The sequence below is a fragment of the Rhinopithecus roxellana genome, chromosome 9 (genome assembly GCF_007565055.1).
Source record: "Rhinopithecus roxellana isolate Shanxi Qingling chromosome 9, ASM756505v1, whole genome shotgun sequence".
Taxonomy (NCBI): Eukaryota; Metazoa; Chordata; class Mammalia; order Primates; family Cercopithecidae; genus Rhinopithecus; species Rhinopithecus roxellana.
The window spans coordinates 8,437,037-8,462,320 of NC_044557.1; the positions used below are offsets into that span (position 1 = coordinate 8,437,037).

General features: G+C 46.2%; 1 protein-coding gene across 1 annotated transcript in view; it reads left to right on the plus strand.

The window, feature by feature from the left end:
* Positions 1-24,086, plus strand: part of SFRP1 (secreted frizzled related protein 1) — a 47,490-nt gene extending 23,404 nt beyond the window's left edge. The window contains exon 3 of the mRNA XM_010354607.2: positions 20,569-24,086. Coding sequence (XP_010352909.2) covers positions 20,569-20,891 — 323 coding nt within the window. The 3' untranslated portion in view covers positions 20,892-24,086. The remainder of the gene's footprint in view (positions 1-20,568) is intronic.
* The last annotated feature ends 1,198 nt before the right edge of the window (positions 24,087-25,284 follow it).

Consider the following 25,284-nt stretch of genomic DNA (forward strand, 5'->3'; position numbering starts at 1 on the left):
ACTCACACCCCAAAACTCCACACAGAACACCAAAGGGTGGCCACTTCCGAGGCGGCTGGGAGGGATCATTGGCACCCCCGACCCCAGCCTGGACCTGGCCATCCCATCCGGTAGAGCCTCCATCCTGCTTGAGCTAACGGAGCACGCCTGTCTGTCCTAGGTCCCTGCCTCACCCCAGAATGCTCTTCAGAGGAGGCAGGGCAGGGGCACTCCCTGGCACTCGCAGGGGTTCAGTGCTTCCTGATTTGGAAGGGCTGGAGGGCTGGGCCACAGCTTGGCTGCTGTATCTGACTGTGGTCCTGGGATGAGTGCGGCCAGGCGGGCTGACCTCAGGGTCCGTGGCTCCCGGCTTTCCTGCCTCACTGCAGCTGCATTTCTGTCAGGAAATAACTTATCTGATAGTAAGCTGGGGCTGCACTTCTTCAGCCTGGAGTGGGGCTTAGTTCTCTGGTTTTTGGCATTTTGTTCTGGCAGGGAAGTGGGGAGCGGCTTGCTTGCATTTGTGGAAGAAAGGAGGGAGGCTGACTGAGCCTGTGGGGCTGGAACCCGAGGGGCTGGGGCGTCACCCTTCCAGAAATGTGTGCCTGAAGGGAATAGTGTGTGGGGAACGAGGGGCAGGGGTCAGCAGTGGCTCCAGGGAGTCGGGAGTCCTGGTTCTGGTGCAAGCTCAGATGGTGACGGCTGAGGGGCTGGGGGCCTCATTTTCTCTCTGGGCCTTCGTTTTCTAATTGGTAAAATGAGACTTTGGTTAGGTGGCCTCTTAAATCCCGTTGTGCTTTAATATTCTGTGCATCTATATGTGAGGCTCGTGTTCCTTAAACACTCATGTGCCACAAAGCACAATTTTTCTTCAGAGGAAATCTCACCTGGAACTCCATTGTGGAAAACCAGGCAGCATAGGCCACCAGGTTGGAAGCAGAGGGGACTAAGTGTCAGGCTGGCTTGGCCTCCACTTACTCTTGGGGTACATCTGTGGGACATGGGGAAGAGTGAGTGTCTGACCTCAGGGAAGAAGGGCAGAGTGAACTCAATGAGACACTGAATCTGTACTTTCTCCCTGGACTGGGGCATCGGCCCTGGCCTCACAGCCTGGGGGTACGCATGATGGCAGGCCATGTCAGCCTGCCAGCCTGCACTTGCCTGCACTTTCTAGCTGCTCCCAGAGGCTTTGCCTCTGCCTCACCCCAGAATGCTCTTCAGAGGAGGCAGGGGAGACCCCTCCCCCTATGCCACCCTCCCTAGGCTCTGTAGAGTGAGCAGGTGTGGTCCTGCAGGCTGGGCTCTGTGGAGTGAGCAGGTGCAGTCCCTGCAGGTCACTTCATTTGCTGCTGTCCTGAATGGCTGTCCTGGCTGCTGTCAGCCATGCTGGAGGTCCCTGGGTATTTGCAGCCCAGCATCTCCTGAGCGGTAGTTCCATTGCCAGCGTGAGGGTCCCTGTAGCACTCTCAGCCATCACAGTGCCGCCAGAGCACTGTGTCCAGCGCATGAATGGGGTTCACTGAGGGTGGGGCCCTCCAGCAATGTTCTCCGGGCCCTGGTGTGTCCCAGCCTCTCGTGAAAGAGCTCTTCAGTGTGATTACCCAGCACTTTCTTCCTGCAGTTGTGGCTGGTTTCCATAGTAGCCACTGTGCTGCACCTGGAGCTGCTGTTCTCCTCCTCTTCTTCCATTTGAGTCTGGGCTAATGAACCAGACTCTTTCTTACTATTCTTGGATTATCTAGCTTCCCATCCTCATTCAGTGATGAGGCTCCGGTCAGCCACTCTAGATGTGCCTGCCTAGGTTTGGATCCTACTTGCTGACAGTCTTTAAGTTTGCCATGGCAAACAGGTAATGCTGGTGGGGCTGTAGGCAATCCCCCAGAGGGTCCCCTGGCCCAGCTAGGATACCTTGTGTACAGCAGTAGGTTGGATGTAACAGTCAGGCCGAGCAAAGTAACAAGCTCTAATCAACTCTTTGTGTTAGCCCAACTCATCAATAGATACAAGAAAATTGGAGGAGTTTGGCCGGGCGTGGTGGCTTACACCTGTAATCCCAGCACTTTGGGAGGCCGAGGCGGATGGATCACCTGAGGTCAGGAGTTAGAGACCAGCCTGACCAACATGGCAAAACCCTGTCTCTACTGAAAATACAAAAATTAGGCAGATGTGGTGGCGGGTGCCTGTAATCCCAGCTACTCTCGGGAGGCTGAGGCAGGAGAATCACTTGAACCTGCGAGGCAGAGGTTACAGTGAGCCGATATTGTGCCACTGCACTCCAGCCTGGATGACAGAGTGAAACTCTGTCTCAAAAAAAAAAAAACAAAAGAAAGTTGGAGGAGTTTAATTTTTTTTAGTTTCTGTAAAAATAGCATTGATCTGAATGATTTTTACAAGTTCAGCTGCTGACTTTGGCCTGATCTTCTGATCACTTCATTGAATTGTCTTTAAGTAAATCTTGAGCATGGCTGAAACAGCATTCGGGGGCTTGCACGTTTTCTGTCTAGATGGTCTCATGGGGTTTCTTATCCGGCCAGCAGGTCTGTCTAATGCAGATAACGTGACCTATTCGCAGGACAAGGCCTAACGATCACCCTTCTCCCATTCTGTGGGAGGCACACACACTCTGAAGGAGACTCGGGGGAGGAGATAGATGTGACACCTACCTGGTGGTCTAATTCTGACACCTGTCAGGGAAAAGTGCTTTTTACTGTAGCAAAGGGAAGGAAAAACAAAGACATGACTGACTTGAAACTTAATAAAGAAAGATATTGAAATCTACATCTAGAAAGAAAGGAAGAAACAGGATGGAGACTCATGTCGTCCAAGGTCATGTAATAAAAGCAAGAATCTAAATTCAGCAGTGCTCTTACCGGTGAGATACGTTGGAATCTTCGTTCTTTTGGAGTGGAATGAAGAAGAATGAGATCATAGATCGCCACAGAGAGCTTCTTGAAAGAACATAAGGAAATGAATCAAAATTTCTAAAGCTGGAGTTATTTTGGCCCGATCAGTGTAAAAAAACGTTATTTGCATGTCTCTGGCTTTTCCTGAAAGCAGGGCAGTACTTTAAAATTGGACAGAAAGCTAGGAAAATAAAATAAATGAATGGATGAATAAAGTATAGATAAACATGTATATAACTCTGTACATATATTTGTGTGTATAATTTAGTTTTGAATATGTAGTTTCAAAAAGGCAATGTATTCACATTGTGTAAAATAAAAAATGTCCAAATAATGCAGAATTAAAAGTAAGAGGAACATGTTGCCATGTTCAAAATGCTTTCCCATGCTTGACCTTATTTTCATTTTATTTTAAAATTTATTTATTTATTTCTATTTCAGATTTCCAAACAAGCATTTTTTTTTTCTTTCGTGTTTTTGGAGGCAGGGTCTTGCTCTGCCTCCCAGGTTGGAGTGCAGTGGCACAATCATAGCCTGACTTCCTGGGCTCAAGCAGTCCTCCCACCTCAGCCTTCTGAGTAGCTGGGACTACAGACCCACACGACTAAACCCGACTAGTTAAAAAAAAAAATGTAGAGACTGAGTCTTGCTATGTTGCCCAGGCTGGTCTCAAACTCCTGGACTCAAGCCATCCCCCTACCTTGGCCTCCCAGAGTGTTGGGATTATAGGCCTGAGTCACCCTGCATGGCCAAAACCTAATTTTTAACATTACAAAACACAGAGTTACAAGGTGCACACATCTGAACACCTTCGGTGAGAGTCCCTTTGCCATGCAGGCAAACCAGGGACAGTGAGAGGCAGATGTGGGAGGCAACCAACCAGCTACCCAAAAGGCCCTTAGCAACCCAGTCCTACAGGGTGATGAGAGGAATGGAGGGGCCACCTCTTGTGCCCCTGGCCCTGAGTCTCTGAAGGTCTCCAGCAGTCTTGTGAATTGTCCTAGCAGTTAATTTCAAGCTCTACATACAAATGAGGACCCTTTAAAAGCTGTTTATTTGTTGACCATGAGGCACGACATATGCATTTGCCAGAGGTGCTCTGGGCGAATCATGGTCAGGGTAGGTGAGAACACCAGAGAGCGGTCAGCAAGGTTGGAAGGGGATCCTAGAGTTTGAGACTGTGCCTTTCCCAGTTGGCCATGTATATGAAATTTATCACCTCGTAGGCTGTGGGGGTTTCCCCTGTGCACAGCACGCACCTCCTCAGGTTACTGATCGTGCTCAGCCAGGGTGTGTGCGGTATGCGAGGGATGGCTTCACAGTGAGCCCTCAGTCAATGACTGATTGACCCTGTGACTGTTGTTTATATTATGCCCCTTTAGACACATCCATCCACAAGAGATAGGAGCCACAACGGTGCCTGGATAGCTCCTGAGGACTGACTAGCTGCCTCCACATCCTTAATGTGTCTGAACTCTTTGGATGGCAGCCGTGGGCTGAACCCTTCTGTACTCTGAAGGGACTTTGCCTCTAGCTATGGGTGTGTGCGAGCTGACATTTGTCTTTTATTTTCCCCTGTCTGTGGCTGCAACATCAATCCCCCAATGCTGAGGGAGTGAGGGGCACTGCACTCCCACTCCATTGGCAAATCCTTGAAGGGCCTGCCTGGCCCCCTGGATGTGTCCAGCTGCGTAACAGGGCAAAGCTTGCTGGTGAAGGCTGGTGAGGTGGGCTGTGATAGCAGCCCTGATGCACACTGGAGGCTTTGGGGAGGAGGTGCAGTAGAGAGGACTCCCACTCCCTCCCTGCACAGGGTGGAAGGCCACGAATGAGGTAGGAGCACTTGGCAGGCGGCAAGAGAGGCTGGAAAAGGAAATAGAGGAGAGGGAGCTGTATACATTAGAGGTGGTCATGCCTGCTGGGAGCTCATGGGCCTGTCCCATGGGACTCAGCCTTGGCCCCCAAACCTGGATGTTGACTGTCTTCAGTAGGAAGAGAAGCATGGTCCCTGGAGAGTACTTGGAACATTGAAAGAATCTGTCCGTTGTGAAGCCACTTGGTAGAGATACTTAGAAAGCACTTGCCTTCTGCATGCTAGGGGCGCATCTGGGAGTTGGGGAAGGTGTTCCAGATTGCGGGCTGAGCACTCGTTCCTGCAAAGCTCTGTCTCTGTGTGCCCTGAGTCTTGGCCCATCCAGTAGCCTTCTGTGGTCTCCTGTAGGGCTGGGGCTGTTTGTCCCTCTGTGGGTGCTAATTTGACCCCGTGGGTCAGCAGCCCCTGCCGCCATGGGAAAGTTTTTCATTTGTTTCTTCTCAAGAAATGGCTTCCTGAAGAAGCAGAAAGGGTGTGCAGAGTTGGGGTCTTATGGGATTTTATTGCCGCTTGCTCCCTTCAGCTGTCAGAACCTCTGCCCTGTGACTTGTGTGTAGGGTCCAGATGGGTTGAGAGAAAGGAAAGACCCAGGGAGGGTCCGAGGACCTGGAAGCAGGAGTCAGGGCATTCAGCTTGAGGTTGATGCCACCTGGCTGCCCTGAATGCGTGCCAGCAGAGTAGGGCAGGGAGTGCAAATTCTAGAAAATAGAGGTAAGGCCGGCTTTGAGATAGGACTGGGTGCCGATTCCTCTTAACTTTTTAGATTCTTGGCTTCAGCCAGACCTGTCTCAGGCCAAGACACTTTTCAGTTTTGAGAGGCCAGCGTTCCTCTGCATCCTGTTTGGTGTACGTTGCCATCTCACTGGATGATTGTGTGCCTCTGGCAGGGCTTTACTGCACCGCCCCCCGACCCTCCACCCCACAAAGAAAAACTGTATGAGCTCTGTCAGCCCTCCCCCGCACCCCCCTGACTTGGGAGGGAAGCCTGGTGCTGCCCATCTTATGCTGGGGAAGGTGTGCAACTTGGGCCCAGGCTCAGACTGGACCTCGTGCCCACCAAGGGCTGGAGTCGGAGCAGGCCGCCAGGGTGCCTCTGTCTTCAAGCCTTCCTGCTGTTGACATAAAGCCTAGAAAGATGAAAAAAAGAAAGAGACTATTCAGGTATAGAAAGTTGGATAAATAGGTGGGGTCAGAAATGGGAATAAGCAAGAACCTTGAACTGTGATTGTGACACTATCAGGTCCAGAGAGACGAGGCCTCTATTTTTGCTTTGGAGAGAATCGTGTGATGGCGAGGATGAAGGATTTTGGACATAGGTATTTTTTGTGCTTTCTTAGCTTTGTATTTTGGAGCTGTCTCTGATGGATCAGAGGGATGTTTCCCTCTCTAAATCCCTTTGTACCTAGAAAGCTCTTGGAGGGAAAAGGGGCCAGTGAGACCCTTCTCTGCCCCTAGGCCTGAAAAGCAGCTATCCCCAGTAGAAAGGGGACCCCAAGACAGAGGCCTCCTGTTCTGCTTATGTGGTTCATTTTGCTTCTGATAGTATTTATATGTTGTGAGTCAGGCTTCTGGGATCAAAGTCCAGCTCTGCCATGGACTAGTTGTGGGATTTGAACCTTTCTGTCCTAGTTTCTTCATCTAGAAACTGGATGTCATTATTGGAGTATCTGCCTTCTAGGCTGTTAGAGGTGTCCCGGAGTGCATCTGCTGATAGGTGCATAGACCAGACCCCGGCCTGGGCGAGCACTCAGTGACCACTGGCTCTTGCTGTTGTTGTTAGTGCTGAAGTGGAGGTCTGTGCAGAGAGTTCCAGTCTCATGAGTGAGTCTATGAACATCCAGGCAGTGGCTGAGCTCTTTCCATCTCTCTGTTCATTTGTGTGCCCCATGAGTGTTTAGCTGAGCCGCCTGATGCATCGGGCATTGCACTAGTCATTGAACAGAGAGTGGATGAGTTGTGGGCCATGTCCTACATGAGCTCGCAGAGGGGAGGAGGAGAGGTGGGAGCACTCCTGGGTCGTTCTCCTGCAGAGCTCTGCTGCATCAATGTTGAGGCAAGGAGAGCCAGGAAGACCAAGGCTAGACTGGGCTGGGGAGGCATCAGGGAGAAGATGGTCTGTAGCTTAGCCTGAAGCACAGGTGACCTGCACCCCTTTCCTTCAGAGGGAACAAACCGAGAACATGATAAAGGGAGAAGAGTGAGGTGCACCTGCTGTCATTTTGCAGAGGCATTGGACTAACTTTGTCAGAGGTCTCTCAGTGAAGGGGTCAGCAGTCCCCTAGGTCTCTGCTCCCCATCTGTCACATGGGATGGCACGAAGACCTGCTGATTATTATGTGTGGAGTGTGTCAGGTGTTTTTCGGGAGCTGTCTTTGAGTTTAGACAACTTTGTGACCAAAATGGTGCTCTTGTGCTGCTGTGTGCCCTGGAGGGCTGGCCTCAGGCATATACAAGCAAGGCCTCTGGGGGTGGAGCGGCTTGGGCATTGTTGCCATCTGAGATGTGGGATGTTCCCATTGTGTGGTCTGGGATTCTCTACCGGATTTCAAAGACAGGGAAAGGAAATAGGAAGATGCAGCTGTAAATCGCCATTTCAGGCAGGGAGACTGAGATGAATGGGTCCATTTCAATGAATGAATATATTCATTTTGCAAATGGCTACGCTGGGAGCCAGAGAAGTAAAATGATTTTACCCAAGTTTATGCTAAAGGTTAATGGTGGAGTCTAATCCACTAAAACGTGGGTGGTGGGGTTGGTCAGCTGGGGTCTGCTGACTCTCCACGTGGGGTCCTTTCCTCTGAAATGTCCTGCTTCTTGCTATCCAAGCTCTTGTTTTCTTGACTTTGCAAGTACCCACAGCTCTGGAATAGACCTCAGCAATTCTGTAAGTAGTGCTGACCACCTTGCCCTAGCTCCGCTGTGTCTTGGACAGGCCTGTGCCAATTTTGCTGGCTTCCACCTGAGCTCCAGTGGGTTTGGGGGGCTGTCCTGGGCCTCTAGGATATTTAGACATCATCCAAGAAAGAGTCCTTAAAATAAGGACTGTGTCACTGTGAATAACCAAAGTGACAAATCAAACAACGCACCCTGTCCCAACCCTCAGACTCTTTAAACCAGTGGTTCTCAAGTGTGATCCCCAGACTAGCACATTAACATCACTTGGGGACTTGTTAGAAATGCACATTCCTGGCCAGGCACAGTGGCTCATGCCTGTAATTCCAGCACTTTGAGAGGCCAAGGTGAGGATCTCTTGAGGCCAGAAGTTTGAGACCGGCCTTGGAAACATAGTGAGACACCATCTGTACAAAACTAAAGTTTTTTTTTAATTAGGTGGTGTGGTGGCTCAGGCCTATAGTCCCAGTTACTCAGGAGGATCCCTTGAGCCCTGGAGCTCAAGGCTGCAGTGAGCTGTGATCGCACCACTGTACTCTGACCTGGGCGATAGAGTGAGACTCGGTCTCTAAAAATAAAAAGCAATGCAGATTCCTGGGCTCCGTCTCATGGCTGCTGACTCAGAAGCTCCAGGGGTGGAGCCCAGCGGTCTGCATTTTTAACAATCCTCCAGGTGATTCTGATGATGCTCACTCCAGCATCTCTCAGAGCGAGGGATAGTTTGTGGCTTTTCTGAAGCCCACTCCCTATCTTTTCCCTCCCAGGAGACCATCCCACATTTCAACTTGCAGTTTGGGCAAACACCAGGGGGTAGATTGGAGAGGAATGAAAAGCCAGTGACCCCATGGTAGGAAAAGCTGTTTGCCTTGGCAGGTTTGCTGGACTCAGAGCCAAGATTCTATCAATCCTAGTGATGGACTTTATTTACATGATTCTCCTATTCTTCTCTCTCTCCCTTCAGCGCAGGGTGGTGGCGGGGGTGGGGGAGTGGGGGTGGAAGAGGCTAAGGTGCACACTGGGAAGGGGAGGGGCCCCATTTCTTCTCTGATCCACTCTGAGGCCCAAGCCCTTGCTCCCCAAGATGCGTGGTTTCCCAGATGAAACCACATCAGGCAACATTTTGCTCTCAAAATGGGGTTTTCATTTTGCACCATTAGCTGAACTCAGTGGGGATTTAACACAATCCAGGAAATCAAGCAGTTAGCAGCAGGATTCTGGATGACTGACGCTGATTCTGCTGGTGTGTATACATTGATGATGCCGGCGTGTGTGTGCGCATCTGTACACGAGCTTACGTGTGTGTGTTCATATGTGAGTATTGGGGAAAGGGCTCTGCAAAGTTGCAATCTCTACTCTGCTGCCTGGCCACCTTCCCAAGGTGTCTGGGGTCCAGAAAACAGGACAACTTCAATTAAATAATTTGTCCCAAATGAGCCACTCAGGAGCATTTTCCACATCTGCTATTTTTTGTTTGTTTGTTTGTTTGTTGGAGATGAGAGAAAAAAAAATCTGCTTTGGATCTTGTTTTTTTAGTTTAGTTTTTTTGTTTTCTTGTGTGTAACGTATGTCTTGTAGTCAGCAAATGCATCTAAGTATGCAGCATGTGGCTTGTGGTCAGGGGAAAGACGCTGAGTTATTGTGACAAAGCACAAGCCCCTTTCTCTGCTAAACGAATTAATGATGCCAGACATCAGCTCCTGCTGGGAACAGAGGGGTCTGTTAAGCTGCCATTGCAAGGCCATTGTCAGTAGGACTTATCTGGGCCCTAGTGCTGCAAAGCCAGCTCGCCATGGTGCCCAGACCTCTGCTGAGTGTTGGAAGGAGGTTGTGGTTGCTTTCAGCCAGACGCTGTTACTGAATCTCATTTGCACAATTGGACTTGGGGAGGGTGCTTTCTGCCTCAGGCCTCAGGGTTACTTACCCAAGACATGTGTGATCTGGGGCTGGGAGGCAGAAACCAGTGCTCTGTCTTCACGGTTTAGTGAGGCTTTGGTATATGAACAGACTTTTCCACCTGGAGGCTCTGTGGGTTAGGAGGGGTGGAGCAGTCCCACGGGACTGGTGCATTGGGGTGCCTGTCTATGGGCCCTTCCCAATCAACCAAGCTGGGCTAAGCCACTCTGTAGAGTTTACAGAATGGTATGGTGGCTCACATCTTTGAGAGCACTTTGAGAGGCTGAGGTGGGAGGATCACTTGAGCTCAGGAGTTCGAGATCACCCTGGGAAAGATGGCAAGAACCTGTTTCTACACAAAAATTAAAAAATTAGCCGGGTGTGGTGCTGGATGTTTGTAGTCACAGCTACTCAGGAGGCTGATGTTGAAAGATCACTTGAGCCCAGAAGATCAAGGCTGCAGTGAGCTGTGATGGCGCCACTGCACTCCAGCCTGGGCGACAGAGCGAGATCCTGTCTCTTAAAGAGTTTGCGTCTCGGATCACGAGGTCAGGAGATCAAGACCATCGTAGCTAACATGGTGAAACCCCATCTCTACTAAAAATACAAAAAATTAGCTGGGCATGGCAGTGTGCACCTGTCGTCCCAGTTACTCAGGAGGCTGAGGCAGGAGAATTGCTTGAACCCAGGAGACGGAGGTTGCAGTGAGCCGAAATTCTGCCACCACACTCCAGCCTGGGCGAAAGAGCAAAACTCTGTCTAAAAAAAAAAAAAAAAAGAGTTTGCCAGCCTCACTGTGACTAACTTGCCCTCTACTTCTCAGGTCATCTGTCTCTTTGGGAACTTTAGGCCCCTCTGAAAGAGAAGGCATTTAGGGAAAAAGCAAGTCTCTTAGGAATCAGAGTGTGTGGTCTGGTATCTGCTTCTGGGTGATTTTTTATTATCAGCACCTTTCGGAAAAAATTGATCCAACTGCTTGCCCTGTCATCCCAGATGGCTAGGTCCCGATTCATCCCCTCTTGCTCTCCTACTGGAGGAACTGCCGTATAAAACACAAAGCTCTGGGCAGAGAGGCAGGGAGCAGGTTCCAGGCAAAGCTAACAAATGACTTCACTTTTGAGCATCGGTTGAACCAGATTTAATGTATCTTCCAGTTCTAAGTAAATAATTCGCATTCTAACCCAGTTGATTTTGTTATCTGAAAAATGATGGGGATTGACTAAATCAGTGGACTGCCTCCCTCCTCCTTCTCAAAAAAGAAAAAAAAAGGAAACAAAAAGCTGGTTGAGAAAGCAGAATTCTTACTCAAAACCCTTAAGAAGTCCTAACTATAGCCAAGTTGCTCCAGCTGAATGGAGGGTGAAGGGTCTGGAGATGTAAAATCTCTGTATTTCCTTCATGATCTGACATTTTGTGGTTCATTTACGTTTTATATATACTGACATTCTTTATTAGAGAGTAAGTTTTTTAAATTTTAAATTTTTGATTCAAAATAAATATAGTTTAAAAGGTTAAATTAGAACCAAAGGTTTTTAACAAAAGCTGCAGTTCCCTTCCCACCTCTAGTTCCTATGACCTAGAAGTAATAATTTTCAAGGATTTTAGTGATTTCTTCATATTCAGCAAACTGGAGCAAATAAATAACATGTTTATAATTTGATTTCTTATTTTTAATATTTAGACATTCTTTATTGATTTTCTGTTATTGAAGTTAAAGATTTCTCTCTCTTACACTGTCTTTCCAGTATAGTTATATCACATTTTTGGTTAATATTCAGTGTTTAATTTATTATAATTATGTAAATATTATTTGCAGCTGAGCCGTGTAGTGTACTGCATATTTATTTCCTTTCTTTTACATCGTTTTGTTTTTCCTGGAGATAGTAACTGCCCCATTTTATTCGCCCACTTACTTATGTTTATCTTATGAATTCAGCCCCAACCTTTCTGGCAGATATGCATCAGGAAATCGGCCTGAGTTCTCTTTCCTGCCATTGGTCTGGGCTGATGGAGCTTTATGCCTGTTTGTTAGACAGGATTCTTCAGAGAAACAGAACCAACAGAAGATGGGAGAGGGAGTTAATTAGGGGCATTGGTTCACAGGATCGGAAGAGTCTCACGATAGGCTGTCTGCAAGCTGGAGAACCAGAGAAGCCTCAGAACAATGCAGCCCCCAGTCTGAGGCTGAAAGCCTGAGAGCCCCCAGGAGGCCACTGGTGCAAGCTCCAAAGTCCCAGAGCCGAAAAACATGGAGTCTGATGTGCAAGGGCAGGAGGAGAAAAACAGCCATTATTGGGAAGGGAGGGACAGCGGAAACTCCACAAGCTGAATACCCATCTTCTTCTCCCTTCTTTGTTCTGACTGCCCTCACAGCTGATTGGGTGGTGCCAGCCCACATTGAGGTCTGAATCTTACTCTTCCAGCCCACTGACTCACGTGTCAGTCTCCTCTGAAACATCCTCTCAGACACACATATGTCTCCAGCCTTCTCAGCATCCCTCAATCTAAGCACATCACAGCCTGCCACACAGTTGTTCTGGAAAAACCATCCTAAGCCTTCCTTTTCCTTTCTTAGGTTAGAGCTTTGGTTTCCTGAATCCTGTGCCTTGTTTAATTCTGCATTTTTAAAAATAGGGAAGTGAGATGATGGACATGCTAATTAGCTTGATTTAATCATTCCTTCTTATATACAAAACATCACATTGTAACCCATAAGTGTATACAATTATTGCTTTTCAATCAAAAGTAACATTAATAATGCTTTTTTTTTTTTTTTTTTTTTTTTTTTTTGAGACAGAGTCTTACTCTGTTGCCTAGGCTGGAGTGGCATGATCTCAGCTCACTGCAGCCTCTGCCTCCCGAGTTTAAGCAATTCTCCTGCCTCAGCCTCCTGAGTAGATGGGCCTGCAGGTGCACACCACCATGCCTGGCTAAGTTTTTGTATTTTTAGTAGACAGAGTTTTGCTATGTTGCCCAGGCTGGTCTTGAACTCCTGAACTCAGGCAATCTGCCTGCCTCGGCCTCCCAAAGTGCTAAGATTACAGGTGTGAGCCACTGTGCCTGGTTAATAATACATCTTATAAATTAAAAAATTCTGCATTTTTGTAGAGCACATCATTGAGTAGTTTCCTAAGAAAAGACACATGGGAGATGATGTTTTAAAACTTTTTAATGCCTGAAGATGTTTTTATTCTACTCTTGCATGCTGATTGATAGCTTGTCCCAGTATAAACTTTGGCAATTTTAAAGACATTGATTCATTATCCTTCAGCTTCTAGTGTCTGTATTGATAAATCCAGTGCAACTGGGATACTGATCCTTTGTATTAGATGTCTACTCTTTTCTCTTGAAGATTTTAAGAGTTCTTTTTGTCCTTCATATTTCTAAATGTCATGATTCTTTGAGCTGGGTGTTGTTTAACCTGAGGACTCATGTTCTTCATTTCTGGAAAGTTTTCTTGCATTATTTCTTTGGTATTTTCTCCCATTTGTTTTCTTGGTTCTCTCTTGCTATATAATACCCTTTTCTCAGATGTTGAAACTCTTGGATTGATTCTCTGTCTTTTTCTTTCCTCTATTTCCCATCTCTTTGTCATTTCGTTCATCTTTTCAGGAAATTTCTTCAACCTTATCTTTTAAAAAACGTTTTAAAAATATTCTTGAAAAATTTTTTTTTAGACAGTTGGGCTCTGTGACCTAGCCTGGAGTGCAGTGGTGTGATCTCAGCTCACTGCAACGTCCGCCTCCTGAGTTCAAGCGATTTTCCTACCTCAGCCTCCCAATTAGCAGGAATTATAGGCACATGCCACCACACAGGCTAATTTTTGTATTTTCAGTAGAGATGGGGTTTTGCCATGTTGGCTGGTCTGGTCTGGTCTTGAACTCTTGGCTCCAAGTGATCGACCTGCCTTGGCCTCCCAAAGTGCTCGGATTATAGGCATGAGCCACTATGCCTGGCCTCTTCAACCTTATCTTAAAACCTTTATTTATTGATTTTCTGTTATTGAAGTTAAAGATTTATCTCTTTTATACTATCTTTCCAATATAGTTATATCACACTTTTGGTTAATATTGAATGTTTAATTTATTAGAATTGTGTAAATATTATTTGCAGCTGAGCCATGTAGTGTACTGCATATTTATTTCCTTTCTTTTACATCTTTTTACTTGTCTTGAATTATACATTTCTTCTTATATTTTAAATTTCCGAGTAATCTTTCCTAGTCTCTGAACATTCCTTTTAATAGATTTCTGTTCTTGTTTTAGGAATACAAAAGTCTTATCTAATTTATTATCATTTAAAAGAATTTTTTTGAGGGAGGGTCTCACTCTCTCACCCAGGCTGGAGTGCAGGGGTGCAATTATAGCTCACTGCAGCCTCAATCTCCCCAGACTCAGGTGATCTTCTCACCTTGGCTTCCTTAGTAGCTGGGACTACAGGCATGCAACACCATGCCTGGCTAATGGTTTTTTTTTTTTTTTTTTTGGTAGAGATGGGGTCTCACTATGTTGCCCAGGCTGGTCTCTAACTCTTGGGTTCAAGTGATCTGCTTGCCTCAGCCTCCTTAAGTACTGAGATTACAGGTGTGGGCCACCATGCCTGGCCATATTATCAATTTTTTAAGTTTTTTTTAATTTTAGTTTTTATTTTATGTACAGAGAGCTACTATGGTTTCTTTCCTTTGGTGGATGTGCTGGATAATCCATTCAAGGAAGCTCACTTAGTCTAACTTAATGAAGCCTACCTCCTCTGCATACTGATGGAAACACTGGCAGCACATGTTGAGGCCGTAATGATAAGAGCGAGAACCCTGGCCTGATTTTTTTGGGTGACTCCAGGAGAGCCACTGGTGACCCATCTTGCTTTTAGGAGTGCAACAAGGCAAAAAGCGATTTTTTTTTTTTTTTAATACTCCCTGCGTTGTCTCTGTTATCTCTGAATTCCTTTTCTTCCTTTTCTGTTTTGAATGTTCGGTCTTTGCCATTCACATTTGGAGGCTTTCCTCAAATACCTGCCAGACCTTGACTGTCCATTTGAATTTAACAGCAAGACACGAAGTTGGAAGCTCTTTGTGTACATGCAGGGCCTGTGATTTGTTGGGCCTCACTGGAGAATTTTGCGGAGGGCCCATAGGCCTTTTCTTTTGAACTACTCTTAGGTTGATGCAGAAGTAACTATGGTTTTTGCAATTGAAAGTAATGGCAAAGACCGCGACTACTTTTGCAACAGCCTAATAATTTCTTTAGAGAAAATCCACCCAATCCTCTGACACAGGCATATAAATGTAGTGTTCTAAGACCCGAGTGTCTCATTCTTCACTTTGCAGACGTTCATGTAACTCTTTGGTGTTCACACAGCAGCACCCTGTCCTGTCCTCCTCTGTGTCTAGTATACCCCAGCCGCAGGCTGTCTGCAGGTTCAGGCCTCCTTTGAGATGGAGTCTTGCTCTGTCACCCAGGCTGGAGTGCAGTGGTGCAATCTCAGCTCACTGCAACCTCCACCTCCTGGGTTCAAGCGATTCTCCTACCTCAGCCTCCCGAGTAGCTGGGATTACAGTCCTTCTGTATGGAATGAAGCCTGTGGCTATTGCTGGAGTTGGTGAGGGCAGCCACCTGGACTCAAGGCCCAGGGGAGTGGGTCTGAGTGTCCCTATGTGAACTTGCTGCCAATCCCAGGAGTGTCCAGGGGCCCCAGTTCAGGAGCATTTGTGGGACCTGCTGTGCAGATGGGCTTGTTTCTTACTGGCGTCCCTGTCTGTCCCTCTTTTTCTTCTTTTCTCTGTACTTTACTGGCATCTCTGTCTGCATTTTAGCTTTTCTTCTCCCTTTTAAGCTAGATTCTACCATCCATTTACTTTCTATCATACAAAATGTTGTTGATACGATCTTGTTTCCTTTACCACTTTCTTGCATGTGTTTGTAACTTGTTTTTTTGACTATAATTTTAAACTGAGTTCAAGAAGAGTGGGAACGATTGCATGTGCTCAGTCTAATCCATGTGGCTAGTGTGCCTGGGAATGCTCCTTCACACTCAGTCCGGAAGCTTGGTGGGATGGCTTCTGTCTTCTTTTCCCTTCCCGTTGGATTTTTGCTCTCTGGAATTTGCCCTCACCACTCTGGATCCTGGCCTCCTATGGGTTGCCATAGCCCCCTAGTCACCCAGTTAAGTGGTCTAGTTTCAGACTCATTCTTAAGCTCTTCGGCCCTTGGGGTTGACGGGTGTTTCCTCCATTTAAATGGACCCTGTGGTTTTCATGACACTGGGCTGCCTGGTTTCCCAGCGGGGCCTTTCATTGCATTTACATTAACTCTTCTTCCTTTCACCTGATGAAGGTGCTCCCTGGTGTCCCTCTTTCTCTCTGTACTTTACCCTTCATTACTACTATCATCTGCACTCAGATGAGTTATAGATTGATTCCTAATGCAACCCCATGCCATCTTTCCCCACAGACCCTTCCTGGATTCCTACAGCCATTCCACAGGACTGGTTATGAAATGACTGGCTCTGGGCCAATGGTTGCCTTACATTCAAAGTCATCAATAGGATGTCTCAGGCTTGGGAGGGTTGGAGGCACCATTTGTAGAAGCAGGGAGTCAGGAGGAAGAGACGGCTTTGAAGAATGTGAGGGTTTGGGATGGTGTGTGATGACTTCCTCATTCTCATTTCAGCTTCCCAAATAGGGCCAGGCTTCTTAGGGGAGGCTACCAAGGAAGTATAAGTTGTGAGCAAAAATGGTTTGTGTGACTGCAGGCGGAATGAAAGCATAATGGCTTACTCAAATGTAATGGATTTCCTGAGAAAGACCCAGACAGGCCCTTGTTGCAGCCTCAGATTTTGAGTTTTCAAAGTTTCTGGGTCTCTGAATTCTTGCTGGCAGCGATGCCTAGGTGGGAGTCATGTCTTACCCTTGGAGGATGTTGAAATTTTGCTTAAGAAAAAAAACACATAATTTTTAAATTTTGTTGTTTGGTTTTAGATCAGGGTCTAACTGTTACAGGGAACTGAGATCCAGGGCCCAAGGTGGTAGTTTAGCCCAATGAGGGAAGCATGGAGGGAGCACAGGGTGGGGATAGTGCTGTAGATAAGCCTTGCCGTCTCCCGGAAGTACCCAGCAGGGGCTCCTCAGATGGTTGATCCACCAGGCCTGCAGTCGTATGGTGCCCTGCACTTTACAGAGAACTGAGACTTAAAGAAGAACCCAGGACCTAGGACTGTATCCAGTGGTTGCCCCAGCTGCTACCTTCTGGGCTTCTGTTTGTCCACTACCACCATTTACATTGCAAATTCAGCCCATGGGCAACATCACTGGGGCCCTGTGAGCAAGATGGGATGGGGTGGTGGTGATCAGTTCCGGGCTGCTCCTGAGCCAGCACCTGCCCTCGCCCCAGCAGCCGTGGGATGCAGCATGGTGGGAGTCTGCACACACACCCACGAGGAAAAATCCACCTGGGACAGCTCATGATCTTTTCAACATTGTTGGTAATCTGCACCCCTAAGACAAACTCTTGAAAGACAGAAAGATGTTAGTAATTTCTGGCCATATGTGCCTTCTTCCCTGCTCTCCCCACCTCAAAAAAGAAAGGGGCCAAGTGGCAAGACAAGAAGTAAAATCTAATGTGTAACACATTCCCATACTCTGATTTCTCCTCCCTCACTGCTCCCCCACCTATGTAAACTACATTCCTTTACATGGTCATGGCAAAGGAACATTAATTTTTGATTTGAATTGTGATTGAAAGCAACACAATCAGAAGAGTGAAATAGTTTCCACTGAAGCAATATCATTTCTAACTGGGTTGTGGTATGTATGGCAGGAGAGAGTGGTTTTGGGGTTAGGTGTGGCTTCTGATCCTGATTCTGTCTCTTACAAACTGTGGCCTCATGCTGTTGTTACTTAACCTGAGTCCTTGTCCTTGATTGTAATAAAGTACTATTGATGCCTTCTTAACGTGGTTGCTGGGAGTATTAAACAAGGAATCATAGATAGACATATCCCATTCTCATCTTCAGAGCCCAGCACGTGGTGGGTACTGTACTATGATGGCTCACTTCTCTGCAGAAAAGAGGGCGCCTGCCTTGTCAGCTGGAGTGTGTATTGATTTGTCCCATCTCTAATAAATACAATAAATTAAAATATTAAATAATAAAGCTTTCACAAGTGCAGTTTCTCCTTTGCCAGAGAAGTCTCTTTCAACCAGGAAGCACTCTTTTGCCATTTCATAAGTGAAGTCATTTTGAAATGTAGGTGAAACTGGGAAGAGGGTCTGAACTCCTCTCCATGATCTTCTTGGTCTATTTAATCAGTACTCCAAGTTTGCCATTCATTCTAAAGAATTTTGGAACCATAGAGTCAGCATGGACAACATCCAGATTAAAAGTGCACATTTAGGCCGGGCGCGGTGGCTCAAGCCTGTAATCCCAGCACTTTGGGAGGCCGAGACGGGCGGATCACGAGGTCAGGAGATCGAGACCATCCTGGCTAACATGGTGAAACCCCGTCTCTACTAAAAAAAAAAAAAAAAAAAAAAAAATACAAAAAAAACTAGCCGGGCGAGGTGGTGGGCGCCTGTAGTCCCAGCTACTCGGGAGGCTGAGGCAGGAGAATGGCGTAAACCCGGGAGGCGGAGCTTGCAGTGAGCTGAGATCCGGCCACTGCACTCCAGCCTGGGCGACAGAGCGAGACTCCGTCTCAAAAAAAAAAAAAAAAAAAAAAAGTGCACATTTAGACATGGGTTTCAACTTAGGATTAGTGACTTTAGGCAAGCCAACTTAACCCCCTATGCCTCAGTTTTCTCATCTATTAGATGGGAAAATAATTATGCCTTCCTCCTGGAATTGTTAGAATTGACTTGAGGAAATGCACGGAAAATACTTAGCATGTGTTCTGGCAGGTCACATGCTTTCATAATTCTTAGCCACTGTGATTTAGTTCAGGTTCAAGACTTTCCACAGGGTGTGTGGGTGGAAGCCTTGCGTCATTAAAAAGAGGGGGCTTGGTAATTTTCTATTAAAAAGAATTCAGAGGATATGCAAATTACCTGGTGACTGGCACCTAGAAAGTGATTTCCAACTCTTTTGGGAATATCTGGGGTTGGCCAGTCTTAAAGGGGAGTTGATTGTACCAGCGACACTGTGTGTTCAGTCTGCTTTGTTTATAGAGCGCGTCCACGCTCATTTATCTTCATCAGTAGCCCCTGTGGAGCCACTGCTACAGGATGTGGCTCACAGGTTAACACTGTTAATTCAATGTCCATTGGGACAGAGAAAAGAGAAAGCAGAGCTGGTGAATGGACCGGTTTCCCATTCTCCTGGGAGTTGAGAACAGAAGCAGCCCTGGTACCATATTGGATTTGAAGAGAGCTCATCACCTGGATTTATCAATTAGGACTTCACCAGGACTTGCTCTAATCAGCCAGGAAGTCAAAGTAGATTTGGATTTTGTGTAGGTCTTCTCAGTTGGCAGAAGATTAGTACTGCCTGTCAGTGGGGATTAGTGGTTGATTAGCGATTGACTGATACTAGCAGTACCTGCTATCTTACCATCATAGAGACCCAGTAGTAGAAACTGATTTCTCCCATGTTGTGGTTGGACGTTGATGTTTAATGCAGGAAGCATGACCATTTGAAGCAATCTTTAACTTTCCCTTGCTGAGTGCACACACATAGTTCTGCCTGTCATTTTATAGGACTCAATTTTCAAGGAATTGTAGGTCTTTCAGTGTTAAAATACTAAACCAGTAACTTGCTCTTTAAAACAAAACCAAACAAAAAGAAAACCTCATGGTCAGGCATGGTGGCTCATACCTGTAATCCCAACACTTTGGGAGACTGAGGAGGGAGGATTTCTTGAGTCCAGAAGTTCTGGGCAACATAGTGAGACCCATCTCAAAAAAAAAAAAAAAAAAAGCCAGACATGATGGTGCATGCCTGTAATCCCAGCTACTTGGGAGGCTGAGGTGGAAGAATTGCTTGAGCCCGGGAGTTTGGGGCTGCAGTGAGCTAAGATCGAGACACTGCACTCCAGCCTGGGTGATAGAGTGAGACCCTGCCTCCACAAAGACAACAATAAAAAGCAAAAACACTCAGGGTTTTTTGTTTTTGAATGTTGAGATCAATAGCATCAGATTGTGTGGATTAAATTGGGTTATAGGACCCTTTTTTCTCTTAAAGCAGTGCATGATATTCTGAGTCACTGTATTTTTAAAAAGAGCAATGTGATTTAGTTTTGAAGTTTATTTGAGGATCTCCTGGTACCGATGGCCATTACAGAGAGATACCACTGGATATCACAGAATAGGGGGTGGAGGCAGTGGCAGAATGGGTAACTGAGACCTTTATTGTTATTTTTATTTTTGAGATGGAGTCTTGCTCTGTCCCTCAGGCTGGAGTGCAGTGGCGCAGTCTCGGCTCACTGCAATCTCTGCCCCCCAGGTTCAAACAATTCAACTGCTTCAGCCTCCTTAGTAGCTGGGATTATGGACACCTGCCACCGTGCCTGGCTAATTTTTGTATGTTTAGTAGAGATGGGGTTTCACCATGCTGGCCAGGCTGGTCTTGAACTCCTGCCCTCAGGTGATACACCCGCTTTGGCCTCCCAAAGTGCTGGGATTACAGACCTTGGTTTTTATGGATAAAACTGCTGGTTTCTTGACTTGCTACTTGCCTTTCATTTTCTCCTCCACCTCAGCTGTACACTTGGGTCATTGTTCTAGATGAAAAGCTTTGTTCTACAGTAAACACTGGAGAGTCCTAAAGACGTGAGGGGGGATGACCGACACTGTAATTGCTGCTTGGGCGATGGGATTATTAGAAGCCCAAACCTCAGCATCATGCAATATCCCCATGAAACCAACTCTGCACGTGTGCCCCTGAATCTAAAATTAAATATATATATATTTGAAGGAAGAAAGTATAAGCAAAAAATAAAATAAAATGATAAAACGCAATCACTTGGAGGCTCAAAAAAAGAAAAGCTGTGGTCTAAATGCTTTCTCTTCCCCTCTTTTCTTCTGTCCTCTCTATCTCTAGCACTGAGGATGAAAATAAAAGAAGTGAAAAAAGAAAATGGTGACAAGAAGATTGTCCCCAAGAAGAAGAAGCCTCTGAAGTTGGGGCCCATCAAGAAGAAGGACCTGAAGAAGCTCGTGCTGTACCTGAAAAATGGGGCCGACTGTCCCTGCCACCAGCTGGACAACCTCAGCCACCACTTCCTCATCATGGGCCGCAAGGTGAAGAGCCAGTACTTGCTGACAGCCATCCACAAGTGGGACAAGAAAAACAAAGAGTTCAAAAACTTCATGAAGAAGATGAAAAACCACGAGTGCCCCACCTTTCAGTCCGTGTTTAAGTGATTCTCACGGGGGCAGGGCGGGGAGGGAACCTCGGGTGGGGTGGGGGCAGGGGAATCCTGTGGGCCACACACACGCACTGCGCCTGTCAGTAGTGGACATTGTAATCCAGTCGGCTTGTTCTTGCAGCATTCCCACTCCCTTCCCTCCATAGCCATGCTCCAAACCCCAGGGTAGCCATGGCCAGGTAAGGCAAGGGTCATTTAGATTAGGAAGGTTTTTAAGATCCACAGTATGGGGCAGCAGCCACTGCACAGGAGGAGGTGACAAACCATTTCCACCAGCGATGCAGTCACTAAAATACAAAAAGGGGGATTGGGCAGAAAGTGAGAGCCAGCAGCAAAAACTGCATTTTGCAACTTGTTGGTGTGGATCTACTGGCTGATCTATGCCTTTCAACTAGAAAATTCTAATAATTGGCAAGTCACGTTGCTTTCAGGTCCAGAGTAGTTTCTTTCTGTCTGCTTTAAATGGAAACAGACCCATACCACACTTACAATTAAGGTCAAGCCCAGAAAGTGGTAAGTGCAGGGAGGAAAAGTGCAAGTCCATTATGTAATACTGACAGCAAAGGGACTGGGGGAGAGACATCTCCGGCTTTGCCCACAGTCTCTCCGTGTGATTGCCTTTGGATCTGAATCAGCCAGTCTCAGATGCCCCAAAGTTTTGGTTCCTATGAGCCCAGGGTATGATCTTATCCCCAAGACATGTGGAGGGGCAGCCTGTACCTGCCTTCGTGTCAGAAAAAGGAAACCACAGTGAGCCTGAGAGAGACGACGATTTTCGGGCTGAGAAGGCTGTAGTTTTGAAAACACATAGTTAAAAAAGAAACAAATGAAAAAAATTTTTAGAACAGTCCAGCAAATTGCTAGTCAGGGTGAATTGTGAAATTGGGTGAAGAGCTTAGGATTCTAATCTCATGTTTTTTCCTTTTCGCATTTTAAAAAGAACAATGAAAAACATCCACTTATTTTTCAAGGTTTTAAAACAGTCTCCATTGAGCATTTAGAAGGTGTGCTAGAGCAAGGTCTCCTGATCCGTTGGAGGCTGCTTCCCAGAGGAGCAGCTCTCCCTAGGCATTTGCCAAGGGAGGTGGATTTCCCTGGTAGTGTAGCCGTGCGGCTCTCCTTCCTGAAGAGTCCTTGTTTGCCCTAGAACCTAACACCCCGTAGCAAAACTCACAGAGCTTTCCGTTCTTTTCTTTCCTGTAAAGAAACAGTTCCTTTGAACTTGATTGCCTATAGATCAAAGAAATTCAGAACAGTCTGCCTGTCTGTCCCCCTGCACTTTTTACATATATTTTTTTCATTTCTGCAGACAGAAAGTTGACATGGGTGGGGTGTCCCCATCCAGTGAGAGAGTTTCAAAAGCAAAACATCTCTGCAGTTTTTCGCAAGTGCCCTGAGATATTTCTTAAAGCCCTTATGTTTAATCAGTGATGTATATAAGCCAGTTCACTTAGACAACTTACCTCTTTTGTCCAATGTACAGGAAGTAGTTCTAAAAAGTGCATATTAATTTCTTCCCCCAAAGCCGGATTCTCAATTCTCTGCAATACTTTGAGGACTTTTATGATTGTCCCTCTGGGCCAATGCTTATACCCAGTGAGGATGCTGCAGTCAGGCTGTAAATGGCCCCCTGTGGCCCTAGCCTTACCCAGAGGAAAGGATGGTAGATTCTGTTAACTCTTGAAGATTCCAGTATGAAAATCAGCATGCCCGCCTAGTTACCTACCTGAGAGTTATCCTGATATAATTAACCTGTCACACTTAGTGATCATATTCTTTTAACACCTTTTTTTGTGGGGTTCTCTCTGACCTTTCGTTGTAAAGTGTTGGGGACCTTAAGTGATTTGCCTGTAATTTTGGATGATTAAACAATGTGTATATATATTAGCTAATTAGAAATATTCTACTTTTCTGTTGTCAAACTGAAATTCAGAGCAAGTTCCTGAGTGCATGGATATGGGTCTTAGTTCTGTTTGATTCACTCGAGAGTTCAGTGCTCATATGTATCTGCTCATTTTGACAAAGTGCCTCATGCAACCAGGCCCTCTCTCTACAGCAGTGTCCTTAGTGGAGGGGTTTACCTGGAACATTAGCAGTTACCACAGAATACAGAAGAGCAGGTGACTGTGCTGGGCAGCTCTCTAAATGGGAATTCTCAGGTAGGAAGCAACAGCTTCAGAAATAGCTCAAAATGAATTGGAAATGTGAATTGCAGCTGCAGGTTTTACCACCTCCTCAGAGTCCCAGGACCTTGAGTGTCGTTAGTTACTTTATTGAAGGTTTTAGACCCATAGCAGCTTTGTCTCTATCACATCAGCAATTTCAGAACCAAAAGGGAGGCTATCTGTAGGTCCAGAGCTGCACTCGCACGAACCTTTGTTTTTCTCCACAAAGTATCTAACAAAACCAATGTGTAGACTGATTGGCCTGATCATTGGTTTCCGAGAGAGGAGGTCTGCATGTGATTTGCTAATTATCACTAAGGCCAAGGTGGGATTTGTAAAGCTTTACAATAATCATTCTGGATAGAGTCCTGGGAGGTCCTTGGCAGAACTCAGTTAAATCTTTGAAGAATATTTGTAGTTATCTTAGAAGATAGCATGGAGGGTGAGGATTCCAAAAACATTTTATTTTTAAAATATCCTGTGTAACACTTGGCTCTTGGTGCCTGTGGGTTAGCACCAAGTTCTCCCCAGGGCAGAATTCAATCAGAGCTCCAGTTTGCATTTGGATGTGTGAATTACAGCAATCCCATTTCCCAAACCTAAAATCTGTTTTTCTCATCAGACTCCGAGTAGCCGGTTGCTGTGTCATACATAACTTCATAGCTGCAGGAGGCTCAGGCGATCTGTTTCAGGAGAGCACCCTAGGCAGCCTGCAGGGAATAACATACTGGCCGTTCTGACCTGTCACCAGCAGATACACAGGACATGGATGAAATTCCTGTTTCCTCTAGTTTCTTCCTGTAGTACTCCTCTTTTAGAGCCTAAGTCTCTACAAAAGCTTTGAATACTGTGAAAATGTTTTACATTCCATTTCATTTGTGTTGTTTTTTTAACTGCATTTTACCAGATGTTTTGATGTTATCGCTTATGTTAATAGTAATTCCTGTACGTGTTCATTTTATTTTCATGCTTTTTCAGCCATGTATCAATATTCACTTGACTAAAATCACTCAATTAATCAATGATACTGTGAGCTGTGACTTTTTTTTTCCCACTCAGCCATACACTTCTCACCTTCTCCAGTGAAGCACATGTATCTTTCTCCTCTTGAGTTTCTTCAGTGATGCTTTCTGGTCCCAGTTCAACAGCTTGCAAATGGTAACTGGGTGTGGGTGGGCTGAAGGAGAACTTGGGAGGCACCACAGGCTACCCACGCCCCCCCCCCCCCCCCCCCCATTTACCATCTGCTCCTAGAAATAACTTCCAGAAGTGTTTCTCCTGGCTGTGTGTGTTTCAGATCAGAGAGAAGGTTAAATGCTTGCTCTACAAGAATGTAGCTTTCGGCCCTGCCTGAATTTCTTTTCCATGTTTCTCATGGAAACATGCTGTTTCCCCTCCGGCTCAACTCAATGTTAGAATTACCAACTAGAATTGGAAAACTTGTTCGTATCTGGGTTCTTAGACACATAGGAGGCCTTGGAGAGGAACATATGCACCCTTTTAACATAAGATGGGGTTATAGCTGGGATTTCCCAACTAGTTTGGGACTCCCAGGTCACTCGCCTGGTTGGAATTATAACCCAGGGCTCCTGCATCCCACTTGCGTAGGCGTGATGTCTGCGCTCCCTGCCGAGCTTCCCTTTGGACTCAGAGTGCTGCACCACACCCAGCCCAAGCTGTTTCATGTTAGGTTATGTGCTTCTTGACTGAGGAATTCTTCCATGTGACTTCTAATTCTGCAAGCAATTACAGTGACAACTTCAATGGACGTAGTTCTCTGATCAATAAGTCACCTCCAAACCACAGACAATGGGCAGTTTTACCCAGAAGTGATAAAATATTCCCAAGTTACCCAAATCCATGCCCAAGCACAGAAACACAACTTTTTTTAAGATGTGGTGTGAGGACTTGTAAACATTCTATCAAAGTCATGCTCTAGTCCAGAAAGATTCTCACATACTAATGTATCTGACTGGTGAAATAGTGAGATACTAGCCCAGCTACGAAAAATGTCCATATTTCCTTTTAGTTCCCCTGTGGTTAATAAGAAAGAAAATTTATTCAGGCTGGGTGAAGATGTCATTGCCAGCCCCCGCCCCCACACCCTGAAGCTCACCACCATGACCCACCATTTCCATTTTTTTTTTAATCTGCAAAAGGATGATGAAGTGTGTGCAAAGGTATCTCAGCTCCAGCTGCTGGAGTCACTGTGGTGGAGTTTGG